Source organism: Rhamphochromis longiceps, linkage group LG2 (genome assembly GCF_057381845.1).
Source record: "Rhamphochromis longiceps isolate RC_006_pf linkage group LG2, R_longiceps_female_GT1.1, whole genome shotgun sequence".
Taxonomy (NCBI): domain Eukaryota; kingdom Metazoa; phylum Chordata; class Actinopteri; order Cichliformes; family Cichlidae; genus Rhamphochromis; species Rhamphochromis longiceps.
This window is the reverse complement of record NC_140558.1, coordinates 40,224,617-40,241,677: the sequence shown is the minus strand read 5'-3', so window position 1 is coordinate 40,241,677 and position 17,061 is coordinate 40,224,617. Positions and strand designations below refer to the sequence as shown.

Here is a 17,061-nt window from a genome sequence, read left to right as displayed (position 1 = left end):
TATTCTAATAAATTACAGCATGTTAGATTGTGCTGTATCTCCAGTAAGAATCGGGGTCTGCCTCAAGGAGATGATGGCACAGAGATTATAGAGGACTGCGTTTCAGTGCTCTTGGCCCAAATAGAATAAACTGAAATATGTAGGGAAAAAAGGCATGCAAGGATTAAATACACTTTGTTGAAAAATGCCATTTTGCAAATGAAAGTAATACAATAAAATAGTCATCCACTAAATTCCCCGATTTTGATATTTCCAGTACATCTCTAAAATTAAACGTCAGCATATTAAAGTGACCCTCATGCTTTATGGGGAAGCTTTTAGTATTTCATGATAAATACCCCACTCATTAGCAATTAAAGGCAGCATGGGAATAGTTTTTATCTGTCTGCATTTTGCATCACTTTTTCAAGGTGAACTGGTGTATTTTCTGATATTCTTTAGTATTAGGAGAAATGCAAACAAAAACAAAAAGTGTGTTATTTATGTAATTTTAGGAAGCTCATCTCTAATCACTGTCATTTCTGACTTTGTTTCCTTCTGTACGGATGGAACATTCCTTCTTGCAGTATTCTCTCTCCCATTGCTTTCAGAAATATTCTTCTTCTGCTTGGTGAAATCAGCTCTGGCACAGTTGAATCTCATTAATTTGTGGGTGGTTCAAGTGTCTGATCATTTCCCCTCCCAGATCTGGACCTCACCAGTCACTTTACAGTCAATCAAACCTAATTACCCTCGCTACAAAGACCGTCAAATCCATTTAGCTTCCCCAGGCAGCACCGCCTTTCACTGATGTGAACAGCCCATGTGGGGTTTGGTTCAGATGTTATCTTGATCTGGATTCCAAAACTGCATCCACTATCCAAATATGCCACTCACCAAAAATAAACACTACTCTGTGCAGGATGGATGAAATCCACAATCTTTAGAGCAGCTGAGTATTCTTCCACTGGCTATTTGGCAATGCATTAATCTTACCTGATCTTTTAACTGACCCTGGTTTTTCGCGGCGAGGTTTTTATAAACACATATGTACTTTTTTACCATTCAGGCAAGATTCCATTGATTGTACTTTACGTTAGAAACTGCCATCAGAACCTGTCATGTTGATGTAGCACCAATATTTTAGATTTCTTGTCCATGTTTCCGAAAAGCACAGTCAAAGTCGGCATTGTTCACTTGTTTATGTTTTACAGATTTGAGGTTTAAACCAAACCGCATTACACCTCCTCCATCATTGCTGCAGATAGCATTGCACAATAAAACACCATTCCCTCTCAAGGACCCAGCCTTGAGACACTAAAATGTTAAGCCGAAATCTTTGCATGGACTTTTTCACAAGCACTATGCCAGCTGAATGTTTGTAAAGACAATGACCTAAGAGTTATACGCACTGCGGCTTTTCACAATAGCTAAACAGCAGCTTTTTGCTGTGATAGCTGATGAGTAGACAATGACACAAGAAAAGTGTTGCATGAGGTGAAACAGAAACAGTACTGAAGATAAACTTGTCCCCACCAAGACCACAGAGTGGGATCACTTAACAGGGAAAGTTTGGTTTATAGAAGACACCATTAAAGTATGTATAGACCTTATTGTATATGGCCTGCTGCGAGGTCACTTCAAAAGATTCATGTGGGTCAGTCACTACCATAATGTTGTTAAATTAAGCAGAACCTCATTAATGGAAAAAGGGCAATAGTGGTCTTCTCTGATGTGAGGACAGGCATGGCCCTGCTGGCACCCTGACACGATGACCCCATGTGGCTCATCTAAACTGTGTCATCTTAACATCTGTCAGTGCTGGGTTGGAGCTGTTGTTTGTGTGTTGGTGTTACTGGCCAAACTAGCCAAAAGCAATGGATAGATGGTGATAGCAGTATGCTAACTTGGGTGGCCTGCAGGCAGTAGAAGCAAATGATAGCAGAGGAAACAGAGTGTGGTGATGACTATGTTGAAAGCATTTCTCTTCCCCCCTTCCCATTTCCCAGTGTCCCCTCCCTACTGTTTCTCACTCGGGGCCTAGCAGCATCCATCCAGATGGAGGGTTTATTTTTGTTTTTGTTTGTTTACTTATTCATGCATCCAGCTATTCGGGGCATCGCTAGGGCTTTCGTTCCACCACAGAATGCAAATCGCCACGGCGGCTAATCCACTTTCATCTCTCCCTTGTCGACATCCAACTTCTTTGCACGTTTCCTCCAGTCTCTCGTAGTCAGGGCAGTCATCCTTTCAGTGTGTGAGATCAAGCCTGCAGTGACCAGGCCAGCCTACCATTTCTCTGTACTTTATGCATGTCAGCACAATGCACCGTTCACCTTCCACCCACCTTTAGTAACTGCGAGACGTTTTTCTGGATCTGAGTGTCTTCCTTACTTACTTTCCCCTGACCCTGGCGCCAAACAGGACCTCACAGCACAAGTTAAGTAGTAGCAAGACTGGCATTCCTTCTGGAATGGAGAGTTGTGGGAGCATCCCTAATTGAGTTAGAGAGGACATGAGTGGCTTTGCTCATTTAGTTGTTACAGTAAAACAGTCCAGACCAATCAGCAGGCAAATTTTCTTTTGTATTAGCCGGTTTACCCTTCAATTCCCATTTGTCCTCCTTTCTTTTTTCATTCTTCATTCAAGTGGAACTAGGAAGCTTGCACACACTTATTAAAGACTACGGCCATTCTGAAAAGTTTTTCAGATTATTGTGCCAAAGCTTTCGTCACGGCAGCGATACTGCAGGGATATGGTAACAAAAAAGGGTCAAAACAAAAAGAAAGACATCTAACAGGTGCACGATTCCTCTCCTTTGGGCGTTTGTGTTCTCTGCGGCAGTAATGCTCTTTGTCTGCCCTCTGCTGTGGCAGGAGGGCAGGTGGGTGAGTAGAAGGGGTTGCTGTGCTCAAAGCTAGCTAGTTAGAGAGCAGGCAGCAGGGCAGTGAGAGGAAGGGGGTGTTGAGTAATGCAGGTGGTTGTGTATATCTAGCCGGCCGAGCCTGAATTCAGGTGTGAAAATAACACAAAACCAGGTGCATGCAAGTGAGACTGGAGAGATGAGATGAGATTAAAAGAAAGTGTGGTTGTTGCCTCTCCACCTGGCCATAAAGCAGAAACCCACCCCCCTCCACCGAGGCTTTTGTTTCACGGCTAATGGTCCAGGTTAATTGCACAGGTGACTTTCTGTGGGGGAACAGATGGGCTCAAATGTGTTCAAAAACAATCCCAGCAAGCAGAAAACAACTAAGAATGAGTTGTTCCTCTCCTCTTTATTCTTCCTTTCCCTTCTAATCTTGTCTACTAAAGTCATGAAGGGTGACTGCAGTGAGGTTAAACTCTCACTGTGTTCTTCTCTCACAGTGGGTTCAATTCATCAAGCACAAGGCCGGTAAGCTCTCATTAGATCTCATTACAGTGCAAATGAGCCTCAGGAATTTGCTAGTGGAAGGATAGTAGTGGATAATATGGTAAATGGTAAATGGCCTGTATTTATATAGCGCTTTACTAGTCCCTAAGGACCCCAAAGCGCTTTACATATCCAGTCATCCACCCATTCACGCACACATTCACACACTGGTGATGGCAAGCTACATTGTAGCCACAGCCACCCTGGGGCGCACTGACAAAGGCGAGGCTGCCGGACACTGGCGCCACCGGGCCCTCTGACCACCACCAGTAGGCAACGGGTGAAGTGTCTTGCCCAAGGACACAACGACCGAGACTGTCCAAGCCGGGGCTCGAACCGGCAACCTTCCAATTACAAGGCGAACTCCCAACTCTTGAGCCAGCTCTCCTATGCCTTATGTTGAGAGACTTTGATTAGAGCAAAGTATTTTAAGTGAATAGAAATTTAGAGGATAGTGGAAAAAAAATACGATTGATTGAAATACATAAATAGCTTTTTTTGTTTTTGCTGACCAACCTGTCGTACTGGTGCATACGGGATATCATAATTTGCCATTATATCAGAAATCCATACTTGAAGCCAGAAGCTTTTTAGGATTCTAAGAATTATTTGTCTCTTTCCCCTCAATGAATCATGAAGGCAGCATGTGAGCCATCAGAAATTGATTTCTCAATTGATCCACTGTGGTTTTTCTCCCCAGAAAAAAAAACATGCAGGGGGTGACAGAAAGCAAATTGAATTTATGAACAGGCATTGTTGACACTCCTGTGTAATTATAGCAGTGCCATGCCTTTGGTGCATGGTACATGTTTCTCTTTCTCTTTTCTGTTTCGAATAATTATGCTTCGTCACATTTTCAAGGTGACAGCTGTTCTTTTACATTGCAGTGCATATTTTGAGTGTTGTAGATGACTGATTCTAATTGGCCTAAGTTAAAAATAGATGTTTTTTTGTTTAGTTCGTGTACATTATGTAAGCTTTTTAGTTCTAATTGGTCATTGACTGACAAGTGTTCTGAAGGAGGCGTCGGTGATACATTGGATTTCTGCAAAACTTGCAAGAACCATATCTCAGTTAATTCATCATGAGCATCCACGTCTGAGTCTTTCTCCCTCTTCCTACCTTTACATTCCTCATGCTGCTTTTGTTAGTAGAACATATACTTGCTTGTGGCTATACTAATCTGCAATAAACATATTTATTTAGCTACTAAACAAATGTGAAACAGGAATTTGTATCACATGAAATGTGAGTCCAGGCTGCAGTATATGTTTTAGAAGTGATTAAAAGTAAGAAAAAAAAAACCTAGCCACAAAGTTTTGAAGAAGGCTTTCACACCCTCGTGTCTTGCCTTGCTCCACTAGTCCATGTCAATAATCCCACCCCACCTCTTTACTTTGGTTCCCAGTGCTGCCTTCTGTGGGTGGACTTTGACTGTGTGTTCTTCCTGATCCTTCTTAATTCTTTCATTTGTTATCTTATGCTTACATAATAGTACATAATCAAGGATACGCTTGCAGTATCTCTGCTCATCCTTTTCCTATCCCTCCCCTACCTCCCTTTACTATTATCAAAGTTAAAGTGCCCCTGGGATTGGTGAATGATACTTTTCTTACTGAAGGTACTTTTTTCTTAGTGAAATAATAATCTTACAAGTTTAGTTTTTATCCCAATCCTTCTGACACCGCATTGCTCTTTCTATCCCTCCTAATTATAAAATGTGATAGTGCTGCTTGTAAATATAAGAGCCAATCCCTAGAACTCAGTTACAGTTGGCTCAGCTTCTGGGGCCAGCTACTACCTGATATCCAGGTAAAGTGAGGTAAGCAGGATCAAAGAAAATAAATGGAAACAGTAGATCATCTCTATCTGGGAGGTAAAGTTTCATAGCTTTGGTTGTGATCTTAAAGATTTAACTCTTTAAGAAAATACCTAAAAGTGTAAAAGCTGCCACCATGTTCCACACTTCCAGAAGCTTTAATAAGATCATTAAGGACCTCGGGGCTGTCTGTTAAGGTGTCCGCATAGGTGTTTCATCACTGGAAGGGTTTGTCAATGTCTTGGGTCTTAGCCCATCTTAACCCATTTAGAAAGCAATTTCCTGTGAGCAGAGGGGATCTTTCCTCTTGAGAAAGATCTGTGGGCATAAAAGGTTAGCTTTTCTGTAATTCCACACCATGCAGTGTACCAGAGCTGCTAATGAGAAGCAGATGAATATTTACCTTAGGTTTAACAGCTCAAAATAAGATGAGTGAATTGCAGGAATAAGGCAGAAATATCTGCTTAAGTGGCCAATGTTACAGTAAGCAATGGAGAAAGTTTGCTTTGAGGATTAGTGGAATAAGTGTAGTCAAATAATGTGCAGTTTTCTCCCCGAATAAATGCTTACTTTGTCTTTGCAGATTTGTAGAATATATACACCATGTGTATGTGTTAATAAGTTCAGACAGTCTGAAGGCTCAGTTGGGAGAAGTTCTTGGTGAGGCAAAGACCTGCTCAAGTTTAAGCTTTGGACAGCTTAGGACATAGTTAATTGAACGCTGTGAAGTAACTGGGGAGAACGCTTCCCATTTTAGTCATTTTGGTTCTTTCTGTCTGCAGTCCTCTCCCTGAACCTCCGTCTTCTAGGGCTCCAAAGTCCTGGCCATTACAAATGATGAATTGTGCTACAGTTAAGCTAGAAGTAGGACGAATTGATCAAAGTGTCAGGTGCCCCCTGTGATGTTTAGGTCTCCACGAAGAAGGCAGTGAAGAAGGAGCTGTCAAAAAGTTTCTTGTACCACAGTGGTTGTAGATAAATGTTTACCTGCCACTTAACACGTTGTGTCAGACTCACAGTGTGTCCTTACTAGCCTACATAAGAACGAGTACCTAATGATCTTGGGATTTGATATAGTTATAGAGGCTGCAAGTTGTTCAACATATTGTTCTCCAGGTCCACAGGAGATGAAACCCATGCTCCCCCTTTTTAACCGACGAGCTTGCTATCTGAGGTGTAGTGCTGCAATTTGAGATAAGCACTACTTGGCGCAGCTTTGGTTTTGTTCTGATAAAGCTGGTCTAATTAAGCTTGATTTAATCAGGATTGCTTTTAAGCACAGCACACAGTTGGAACAGATACTTTGATTTCAAAGTAGCCCTTGGGAAGAACTTGAGGAAGAAAGAGAAGGAATGAGATAGAGAGTAAAATTAGTGAGTACGACTGAAGAGATGCTTTTTTAAAATTAGCATAAGACATGCTTCTATTCTTAGTTGTACTGTCTTCTTTTACTTCCATGAATGATTGCAGGTGGGATGGTTTATTGCTGAAGGACAATAACAAGAAACATGTACAGGTCTCACTCGCTTCCTCAAAGTATTTGTGTACCAATCCATGTCACTATGTTTTGTTCATAAATTCAATTTGCCTGAGTGTTGTGTACACACAAATAACGAAAGATTGATCATCCTCGGAGTTGGAAAAGTACCAGTTGTCTCCACTTATTTTTGAACATTTCCCTTCATCTGAGCGCAGTGCAGAAATAAGATGCCTGGACCCTGATGGTAAACACTGGGAAAGAGCTAGTTCACTCATATGCGCAAAAGAATTGATGACCGAGTCTTCAGCTCCACAATAACTCACCCTAATGATCCTAGTTTAAAATAATGTCTGTTCTGGACCAGAAAGATAAAAATGGTGCCCCTCTGACTCATTAGTATCAGGGCGTAAAGATAGATGACCCAGATATAGAACCTAAGCCTCTTTCTGAACCCAGTTTCCATTGAGTGGTATACTGCATGTGCACAGTATGTCCACAACTACTCATAGTCTTGGCCTTGTGGACATTTTAAGTGTCTTCTACCTGTCCCGTCAGCCATCCTGGCTGCCTCCACTCCTCTTATTTCGTGGATCCACACAACAGCTGGAATGGTGGACGAGGGGAATGTTTTTCGAAGGCCAGTCCCTGTGTCATTGACTAAACAAGACAGAGCGCTCGGGTATTGAGCGACTCCACACTAAATCTTTGTAAAGAGCACTTAGCTCCCCTGCGTTAGCCACAGAAAGAATATCTGTCAATGACCATCACTGGATGCTTTCATCCTGAGGCTCCTCTAAACTCTAAACTAAACTCTTAAGTGTATTTTCCTCCTCCCCAGCTGTTTACTGAAAAAAAGGCAGGCTTCAGTGACAGGCCTCTGTCTCAATGCTCTTGCACTTGCAGGGATTGTTTATAGCTTATTCAGGAATAAAGCACTCTTTTATTGTGATATATGGTGACCTGTAGTCAGAGAGCACCCACAACACGATGCCTAAAATTAGAGCCATATAGTGTGTCATACAAGTGTGTCTGTAGTTATTATGCACTTTACTATGATAATGTACGAGCTGTAGCATAACATTTGTGCTTTTCTTATGTGCTTTCTCCCAGAGGGAGACGAAACCGGTGTGATGGATTCCCTGATGGAGGCTCTGCAGTCAGGGGCCGCCTTCCGTGATCGGCGAAAACGGACACCACGCAACGGTAAGACAGACTGCCGACTGACAAAATACTGTATTTAGGTGCCATTGTGCACTTTTTGTTGTTTCTGTCAGTTTCACTTGTCTGCAGAAAAATACTTGTCCCTTTAAGTTGGTAATAGCTTTCTTGCAACACTGCTGTCTATCATTTAAATTAAATGTTTCTGTGAAAGTGCCGTTCATTCACCGCCTGTACCTGTGTGCGACTGTTTCAAGGATTCATTGCACAGATACGGCATTGATACATGTAGAAACATATGTACATATAAACAGGGGGCACAGAAAAAAAAGGGAGGCATGTGTCCTGGTGTAGGTCATTAGAAATTTATTGCCCCTTTCCCATTCATGAAGCACTTAACAGTAGGGCCGAGGCTGATTTAGAGAAATCCTGGTGCTAATGTATTCCATTCTGCCATGATGAATAGGCCATGCCCAGAGGAGTACCACCTAGTAGGGGCGCAAGGGTCAATTGATATGCAAGTCAGAGCTCTGCAGAAGAGTCACAGGTGCTGCTGTCTTCACACTGGCAATCATATTAGGAAAAAAGAAAGGAGAAAAAAAGACAGTTGGCTGGAGTGGATGATTGTGCTGTAGATGTTGAAGAACAGTAAAACAAGGATATATTTTAAAGGCAGACCAGAAATTGTTTTGTTTATATCTAAAAAGTACATTTTAGGTTGTTTTTCCCCAATATTTACATTTACAGACATATTTGCAAATAAACTAATATTTGGTGCATGATTTTGTAATGCTTTATGATATACTGTAATTGAATTAGAATTATCAATAGAATATTAAATATTGTTGGGTAAGTTTCGGATCATTCTTGTAATACAAAAGATGCAGTGAGTTCCTGTCGCATCTAGTCTCCCCTCAATCCAACATGCAAAGAAGCACTCTCCAGAAGGTGCATTTTTCTTCTGTACAGTCAATTGAAACCTCCTGCAGAGGTCATTAAATGAACAGTAAACACAACAGTGGCTGAAGTGCTTGAAAAAAACGTTAAAAGCAGAACAAACAGGAGAGCAGAACAGCTGGAGTTTGTTTTTAGCCTAACACGACCTGTAGCTGCACTTCCTCTTTCTTGCATGCATAGCATTACCTTTCAGATTATCATGCAGGTTAGTTGTTGGATGAGTGCTTTACTTTAGTAGTGTCTGTCAGTGGTAGATATGAGCACCTGTCCCTGCAGTGTAAAGAGATGTCAAAATTAAAGTCATCAAAGAAAACAAAAACTGGAATCTGGAAATAGAATTTATTTTTTCTCATACTAAATAGGTATAAAAATCAGTTTGCATTTCACTGGAGTAACACTCTACCTATGTGACCCAACATCTCTCTGATTGCCCATCATCACCAGTCCGTCACAGAGAGACTGTAGGAGACAGCCAAAGCACGGGGACAGCATGCTTTCTCCAGACAGAACGGCCATGGCTGAGGTTTAATTTTTTAACTACGTTTTCCACATATAACAGACTATATAACAACAAACAAACACACCCACACTTTCTTCTTGTCTCAACAGCTATAATACTGCTCATCATTCTATAAACAAAACCTCCTCCATTCTTTGCCTGTAACGTTTTCATGCTATATTTCTGTTTGGGGGTTTGTTGTGAGCTGGTGTCTGAATGTTTGGGCAGGTGTGTTAGCAAACCTAAAGGACTTTTTGCCACACTATGGGAGTTCTTCTGCCAATATCTGAAATGTGTCACTTCTGATGCATCTTTGTCTGTTTCCCTTTTTCTTCATTTTTGCCTTCTCTATCTTCTTTTTTCTTTCTTTCCTCCCCCCCCCCCCAAACATTGTTACAGGTGATCAAAGCCCTACCAGTCCAGCCCCGTGGTGGTCGGGTGCTAATTATGGTAACAGAACTCTAGGTGTGTGTATTTAACTATCATTTTAACCCAAATACCACCTTTGCTGCACTTTTCCTGGCTGCATACCTTACACATCCTTCCTGTTAAACACTCATGCTGAGCTGGTCTACAACATGCAGAGTCCTGTGCTGAGCATTTAACCGAGAAAAGATTGAAACTGTCAGAGTTAGAAGAGTTGCTGTCACCAAAAACATGTTTCAAAATGAAATAAAAATCACAGGACCTATAAGAGAATATCATTTGCAGTGTCACATCAAGTGCATAAAATATCGATATACAATGTTATTTATATTATTGTTATTTATACACCATTTTTGCACCAGCATAGGTACAAATATCCCTAAGAAGTACAATACCAGCCCCAGTGTTTTTGGACATGAATTGACAAAAACCTGTATTATGTATATTAGAAGTAGAGATTAGAACCAAGACTTGCAAACAAACTAATCTCAGATAAAATCGGTAATTTTTAAAAACAAATACAGAAAATATTCTGTCATTCATAAGAATGTAAAAGTTGGAGCATATTTTCTTACTAGAATTAGTATTGTGTGATAAAAGGATCACATTAAACCATGCAGGAGTAGAGTAGAAAATTGAACTGGACATTAATGATTTTAATGCTGGGTGACAGCGTGAATCTTACGCTCTGTCTTCAGAATCCATATGTAATTAAATGACTTAGCCTTGCATTAGCACCTCGATCCTTAATGCACCTCGTAAGATTAATGCAACCCCTAAACGTGGCCGCACTACTCGAAGGAAGTTGTCTCAGCACAGTTCCTGTCTTATGGAGCAGCTACAGTTGTCATCTAATTTCTGTGCTCTTCCTAAAAGCCTGTTGTCACAGCATGATAGCACTTCCTGTCTTCTAGTGATGTTGAGCCAATATTCTGATGGAGAGGTCTGTGGACCTCAGTGCTTTGGTCACTCACAAGGTTTTTGTGTATTACACCTACTTTTTCCCTGAATGTCAAGCTGATGCGCAGTAGCTCACAGTGTCCTTCTAAAGGATTCTTGCTTTTTATGCTCTGCAGGCTCCCTGTATTTTTGTTGTTATTGCTGCATGTCCAAGAACCTGATACTGTGCTTGTGGATGTATCTTAAAGGTGTCATGTTGCACTTTTTGTATGCTGGTTTGTTTGTTTTTTGTTCTTTAATCACACATATCCAACAGTTATTTTGATATAACCTCTAAGTGGACATCTAAAGAGGTGAAAAAGTTTATATATGCCAAGTTAACACTTGATGTTTTTAAAGATCGTTAAACTCTTATATGGGAACAACCTAATGGTTATATTTAAGGTGTGAAAAGAACCTATTACGTAAAGTTAGGCTGGGCTCTGTGCACAACAACAGCTGTGAATGTGTTTAAACCCTGCTGTCCAGAGTGGAAGTACAGATTGGTAATACTAGAGCTCTCATATTAGCGCCACTATGTCTAATACTTCCAAGAACATTTGGTTGACAAAGGTTTTATTTGTTTCTATGTTGCATGAATTGATTTGGAATTGTTGAGTTTCTACAAGCCTGGCAGGGTCGTAGAAACCTAACCTTGTTCATTTTATTGTGAAAGCCACTTGGCCATGCCTGTGGTACTGAATAATGATGTTGTCACAAGCATGCCCCATATGAGTAATTTCTTTAAAGTATATTAGAGTCTTGTTTATGACAGAGGGTCAGAAGGATGAGAGTGGCACATTGTAGCTTCATCAATGCTACTGTACAAGCATTGTGCTGAACTTCCTCTATAAACATAGAAGTCAGTATAAAAGCACTTGTGAAAATATTTTCCCTGTAACTAAATGTTTTTGCTGGAGTGATGCAGTGGTTTGAAGTGGTAAAATAGTCACCTTTTTTTCGTTGATGAATGCAGAGATGTCTGCATTCAGTCTGACTTACAGTGAAAGCTTCATGAATATCATCCTTGGTCACTAACGCTTATGAAAAAATAAAGTGTTGCTAAAACTGACTGTGTTTGGACTTTCAAAAGCAAAGAATTTTCACTAAAACCACCACCACAACTCTTAACATCAATTATATGATTTGCCAAATTTGAAAGGAACTTCATAGTGCAGGCCTGCCCAATCCCGGTCCTCGAGAGCTACCGTCCTGCAGCTTTTAGATGCATCCCTACTCCAACACAGCTGAATCAAATGGTTTGATCTCTTAAGCATGCCATCATGTTTGGCAAAGGCCTGATAACAAGCCATTCATTTGATTCAGGTGTGTGGGAACAAGGATGCATCTAAAAGCTGCAGGACGGTAGCTCTCGAGGATTGGGCAGGCCTGTCATAGTGGGATAAACCTTCACTGAGGACATCCATCTTAACTACTACTTCCTGCAAATACCAAAGGTGAAACTTCTGACACCACTGCACAATATGAAATAATATGTGACCAGTGAGATCACATAATTACAAAACTAGATACTGCCCATCTTTATTTAAAACGATTTTGTTCGCCTTGATTAACCTCCTGTTAATTTCATATTTTGTGCCCATAAATTGTTTTCTTATTTTTGGGAAGTAACCAGGATGACACTTTTCTTTATGATGGATTTTGCGTCATTACGATAAATCCCTGCCCTCCCACCAAGTGCACAGCACTGTGAAACTACTAGAATGCATTGTTTACTGACAGCTCCCTGTTTATTTATATGAAGCCCCATCCTGGTTTGATAAACTGCCGTGTGGAGTCTCTTCTCTGAGGTGATAAGAGGGGAACATTTCTTTCTAAATGTAATCAGTTGCTATGCAAAATAAGGATACCTTGTCTCATCCAATGAAAGAGGACAATGTGTCCATATTGTGTAACAACGTGTCTGCTTGTCTTTGGGTTGCTATTTCAGCATGTAAGGTGGGGAACTGGTGGTGTTTTTGTTTGTTTGTTTTACGTACTACAATATTTTTGCAGTACGTCAAGAATAGCAACATATTCTTCGGGTCAGTGAAGCAGTATTATTTGTGTACTATGTTTATGTGTAAATGCGGTTTCTGTCTGGCTCAGGGATGACAATCCAGTCCCTGAATTTTCTGTTAGAAAAGGTTCTCAGAACAGTTATAGCAGACATTGTGGCAAATCTATTCAATCCTGCTTGTCATGTCTGTTGTAATCTCATGCTTTAAAGCTTGATTAACCTCCTGTCATCCTTAAGCGAGCAGTGTGTGTGAGAGAGACTCCGTTAGTCATACAAGAATCTTCACTTGCGTTGAAAGGAGTTCATTTAAACCCAGCATGCTGTTCTTTGTCGTCCTTTAGGCTAAACCATACTTCAGCAGACTACCTCAAGTGTCAGGCTGAGCACAATTCTTGCCGCCGTCAGTCTTAATTACACCCAATTCCAGAAGCATTTCCTATTTCCTTGTCTCCACTTTGTGTAAGATGGAAAATCTAACCCGCGAGGCCATACTCATGTGTTATGCAATTACACCAGCCATTCCTAATTCAACACACAGAAAGTGGATGGATTGATGGAGACCAGGGAAACAATGTTGCTGTTTTGGAGTTCAGGCTCATTTCAGGAAGTTAATTTCTGAAGGTTGCTTTTCCTTTTTGGGGTGTATTGCAGCTTTTGTTTTTCCTTTTGCTGTAGTGTAATTTAAAATTAAGTTTTACTAAAAAGACATAAGTTACCATACACCTTTTTTATCTCTTATTCCCTTTCTTGTGAGACGGTTACCTGGGAATCTGGCAGGAGATTGGTGGGTAGAGAGCAGGAGCCTCTCATACATCCTGGCTCATCGATTTTCGGTCAGGGATGAAAGCCACAGACTCAGTAGGTCTTTCATACTGGGGGGCATCCCAAAAGACACATCAATCAGATTTCAAAGAGATCCAAGCCCATCTTATTTATTTACCACCTTTTCAATGTCATTACAATCCCAAACCACGGCCTCTCTCCTTTCCTTTGTCTGCCCGAGTCTCCGGCTTCACCTTCACAGGTCAGTCCATCAAAAGTTCCCTCCTCTGTTCTGTCAAGTAAGTCTCTTAAGGACTTACTTGACAGCGAACAGAGAATGATCATCTTATTTCCATTAAGAAACAGAGATGCAATGATATAAAGCTCGTCGGAGTTACGGAATTTCAGCCTAACAGTCTAATCCCTCGAAGCCCAGCAGTTAATTCAGCTGGCCAGGCCAGAGAGTGAGCTCCTTGTATGTTTAATGAAGATTAAATTATCTATTTTCTCTCATGAAATTTTTATGGCAGAAAGTGGATGAATCTGCAAAAAGGAAGGCAAATAAAAAGTCCAAAGGAAAATGTCTTTAAGATGAGGTTGGTAAAGGATATTCCAGTTTTCATTTATTTCCAACCACCTCGTGACATAAATGATGGCTAATGCATATTACGCCTCTGTTTGTTAACCACATAACCCGTATGCAGACAATCACAGTATGTTCAGGCTGGCAGCTGTTTTCTCATCTTTCCCCTGATCTGGGAGAAAGTCAGCCATTTGTTTCTTAAATTACATCACAGGAAGTGATAGTGATCGTAATTCCCTTAGCAATTAATTTGCTCACACATATGTTGTACTCATCGTTTTATCTCTCTGTGTTGTCTCTCAACCTCTCTGGCAGTTGTTCTCCTTGGCTGTTTCACACACACACCTTCAAACATGTGTGACATATCTGATAGGGACTATTGCTGTAGGGTGCCTCTGAGTTGAGGGCTAAAGCTCTTTGCCTCCACAAGCTCCTGGCCTCCACTTTAGGGTGTTGATAGATGTTATTCATTGGGGCAGCCCTAGAGGCAATCCTAAAGGAAGTGGAGCTAACATGATTTGAGGCAAAGAGGCCCAGAAGGTGTTGGTGCCTCATACTGCAACGTGGATGGTTTAGTAGATGTGAGATATCAATAGAGCAGATGAGAGAAGAGTTCTGTGGAGACGTACGGCTTGAAATCTATCACCTGTTTCTCATAGATAAGGATATTTATCAGCAGCCAAACAGAAAAGGCAGATGGAAAGGAACTGAGGCGTGGACAGCCATTCTCGTCCTAGGACTTGGACAAAGCCATTGTCCGTCCTTTTGACCCACAGGGCATCTCTGTACACCTGATCATCTTTCACCCTCAACAGAAAACCCATCACGGAAATATAGATGAAGATTTTATGTACCATTTGAGTACCCTTGGCACATAACTGATTTGTTGCTTGACTCTGCCAAGAGAGGATGTAAAGTAAGTGAAGTGTGACATAGAGCATTTGAGAAGATAAATCAAATCTTAATAATGGCCTTCTCTTTGGACACCAGGGGTCTCTCGCCCCTGCCTCTGTTCTTAAGTACCATCTAACCCCTTTGCTGTTTGAATCACACGAAAGCTATCTGCTTGACTACAAGGTCAACAGGGGGCTGTCCGACTGCCCTTTTGATGCCATTATCCCCTTTTACAGCTCCCTGTTTGAAAAGACTTACCTTTGCAACTTTGCTTCCGTCCCCTACGGACGTGCTTTTTCTTTCCGTTTTTTCCCTCTTCTTTTTGAAATAAAGTCAGTGATCAAGAGGCCTGAGAGCTCTTAACACTTATGTCCAGTATTGTCTTTCTTAATTAGAACAGGGTGTTGTTGAAGAGCTTCGCTCTCCTGCCTAGTGGATCATCAATGAACAACTGCAGAGGGCAAATCTGTACTAATTTATCATATTCAATAACATCCTAGAGCGTTTGCAGTGGGATGTGTGATTTCCTTGCTCACTTTCCAAATAATATTGGCTTTCAAGTATGTGGGCAGTTATGAAAGGTCACCCTAAGTGTAAATTGTCAATACTGGATCAATTTTGGAGGGCAAATGTGCTTTGGAGGCCCCGTAATGGAAAGTTTTATCTTATTTTTACCCAAGGCACATTCACACAATAAGATTGATGCCATTCATTGTTTGATGTATTCCTAATAGACCTATAAAGTTGCAGAGCTTAAAGCCAAAGGAATGCCTGTGAAAGCCAAATATAGGGGTGGCAATTGGACCATCCCACTAGCTGAAAAATTGCCCTCATATAATTCCAGTGGAATCTCATCCAACCTTATGCTTAGAGCTGAGGGATGGGAAACTTGTTTCGCATGAATTAAACCTTATTTATTGTTCATTAGGCATGCAGCAGGGCCAACTGATGATCAGCTAGAGAGCAAATAATGCGCAGTGGAATAAGATCTCGTATGGTTATGGCTTCCCTTGACAATGAGACACGGTGCCAGAATCAAATGCATCCTCCTCGCCTGTCATTTTTTTAAAAAGTCCTTAATATGATGTGGCTATTATTAAAGCGGAAGACATTATGTCCAGACGGATGTTTGCATTTGATCTGTCAGCAACTATCTACAATCTGTCAGACAGAATGAGGTGCAGATAATGTTTTACTTTCGCATGTGAAGGCTTGATGTGGTGTTGAGTAACATGGAGGTAAAGAGTGAGTTATACGAGCAATTCCTATGAATGCAGATAAAGAGAGAATGTGTCAAAGAATGGTTAATGCTCCGTTTGACAGGACGCACCAATAAAGGTATTGCAGGGAAGAAGGAAATCACATGCTCTCAGCTTGACATTGCTTTCCTGCTTTATTCTTCACATAATAGTGTTACAAGCTAAATTTAACATGTTTTTCAGTAAGGTTAATTATGTCACACCTCGCCTTTCTGGAGTGCAAAAAGGTGTTCCATCGTTCTAACAATTAGAAGATGGCGAGTTTGAAGTTCTGTATTTTTAGACAATAAAGTGTATTGGATAATTAGTTCACTTACACTTCTGTTTTCCTTCCTGTGGAATAAAACTCTGTAATCAACACTTATGTTAGTTATTTAACACACAAATAGCAAAAGCTGTTATTAAATGAAAAAACTAAACTAAACGTTTGCATTCTGAAAGCAGTAAAAAAAAAAAGATGGCAAAACCAACTGAAATATAATACAGTAAGAATAAGAATAAGAGCCTTTCGTGTGTTGCAAATGAGTCGGACAAATTCTTTTTGAAACTGTTAACAGCACCTGTGCGTAGACCCTTCAGTTAACAGTAAGGGGTGTTTCAGAGCTGTGACAACTACAGTAACCCTGTCACACCATTAGTAGGACGTGCATACTTTCACTAACAAGGTGTTTTGCTTGCTTAAAAGGATGTATGCAGTAGACCATTTCTGGGGTGTGGTAATTGTTATACAGTGGTTAAGACACATTAAATGAAAAGTAATGGTCCTTATCATAATACTTTCTCAAGAGCAAATGCACTCAGCTGATCAGTCAGTTCCTATTTAAACGAGATAACACAAGTTAACATTAAGAGGATAAATAGCAGAGTGGGAACA

General features: G+C 40.8%; 1 protein-coding gene across 8 annotated transcripts in view; it reads left to right on the top strand.

Annotated features, from left to right (window-relative positions):
* diaph2 (diaphanous-related formin 2) overlaps positions 1-17,061 on the top strand; it is a 378,860-nt gene that overhangs the window by 316,578 nt on the left and 45,221 nt on the right. For 4 of the 8 annotated variants that reach the window (XM_085428881.1, XM_085428873.1, XM_085428863.1 and 1 more), the window contains 2 exons: positions 7,801-7,893; positions 9,250-9,455. In XM_085428881.1, the coding sequence (XP_085285007.1) occupies positions 7,801-7,893; positions 9,250-9,440 (284 nt within the window). In that variant the 3' untranslated portion in view covers positions 9,441-9,455. Of the gene's footprint in view, positions 1-7,800; positions 7,894-9,249; positions 9,456-9,703; positions 9,770-17,061 lie in introns of those variants that run through there. The other 4 variants (XM_085428909.1, XM_085428885.1, XM_085428893.1 and 1 more) reach the window with 3 other exon arrangements.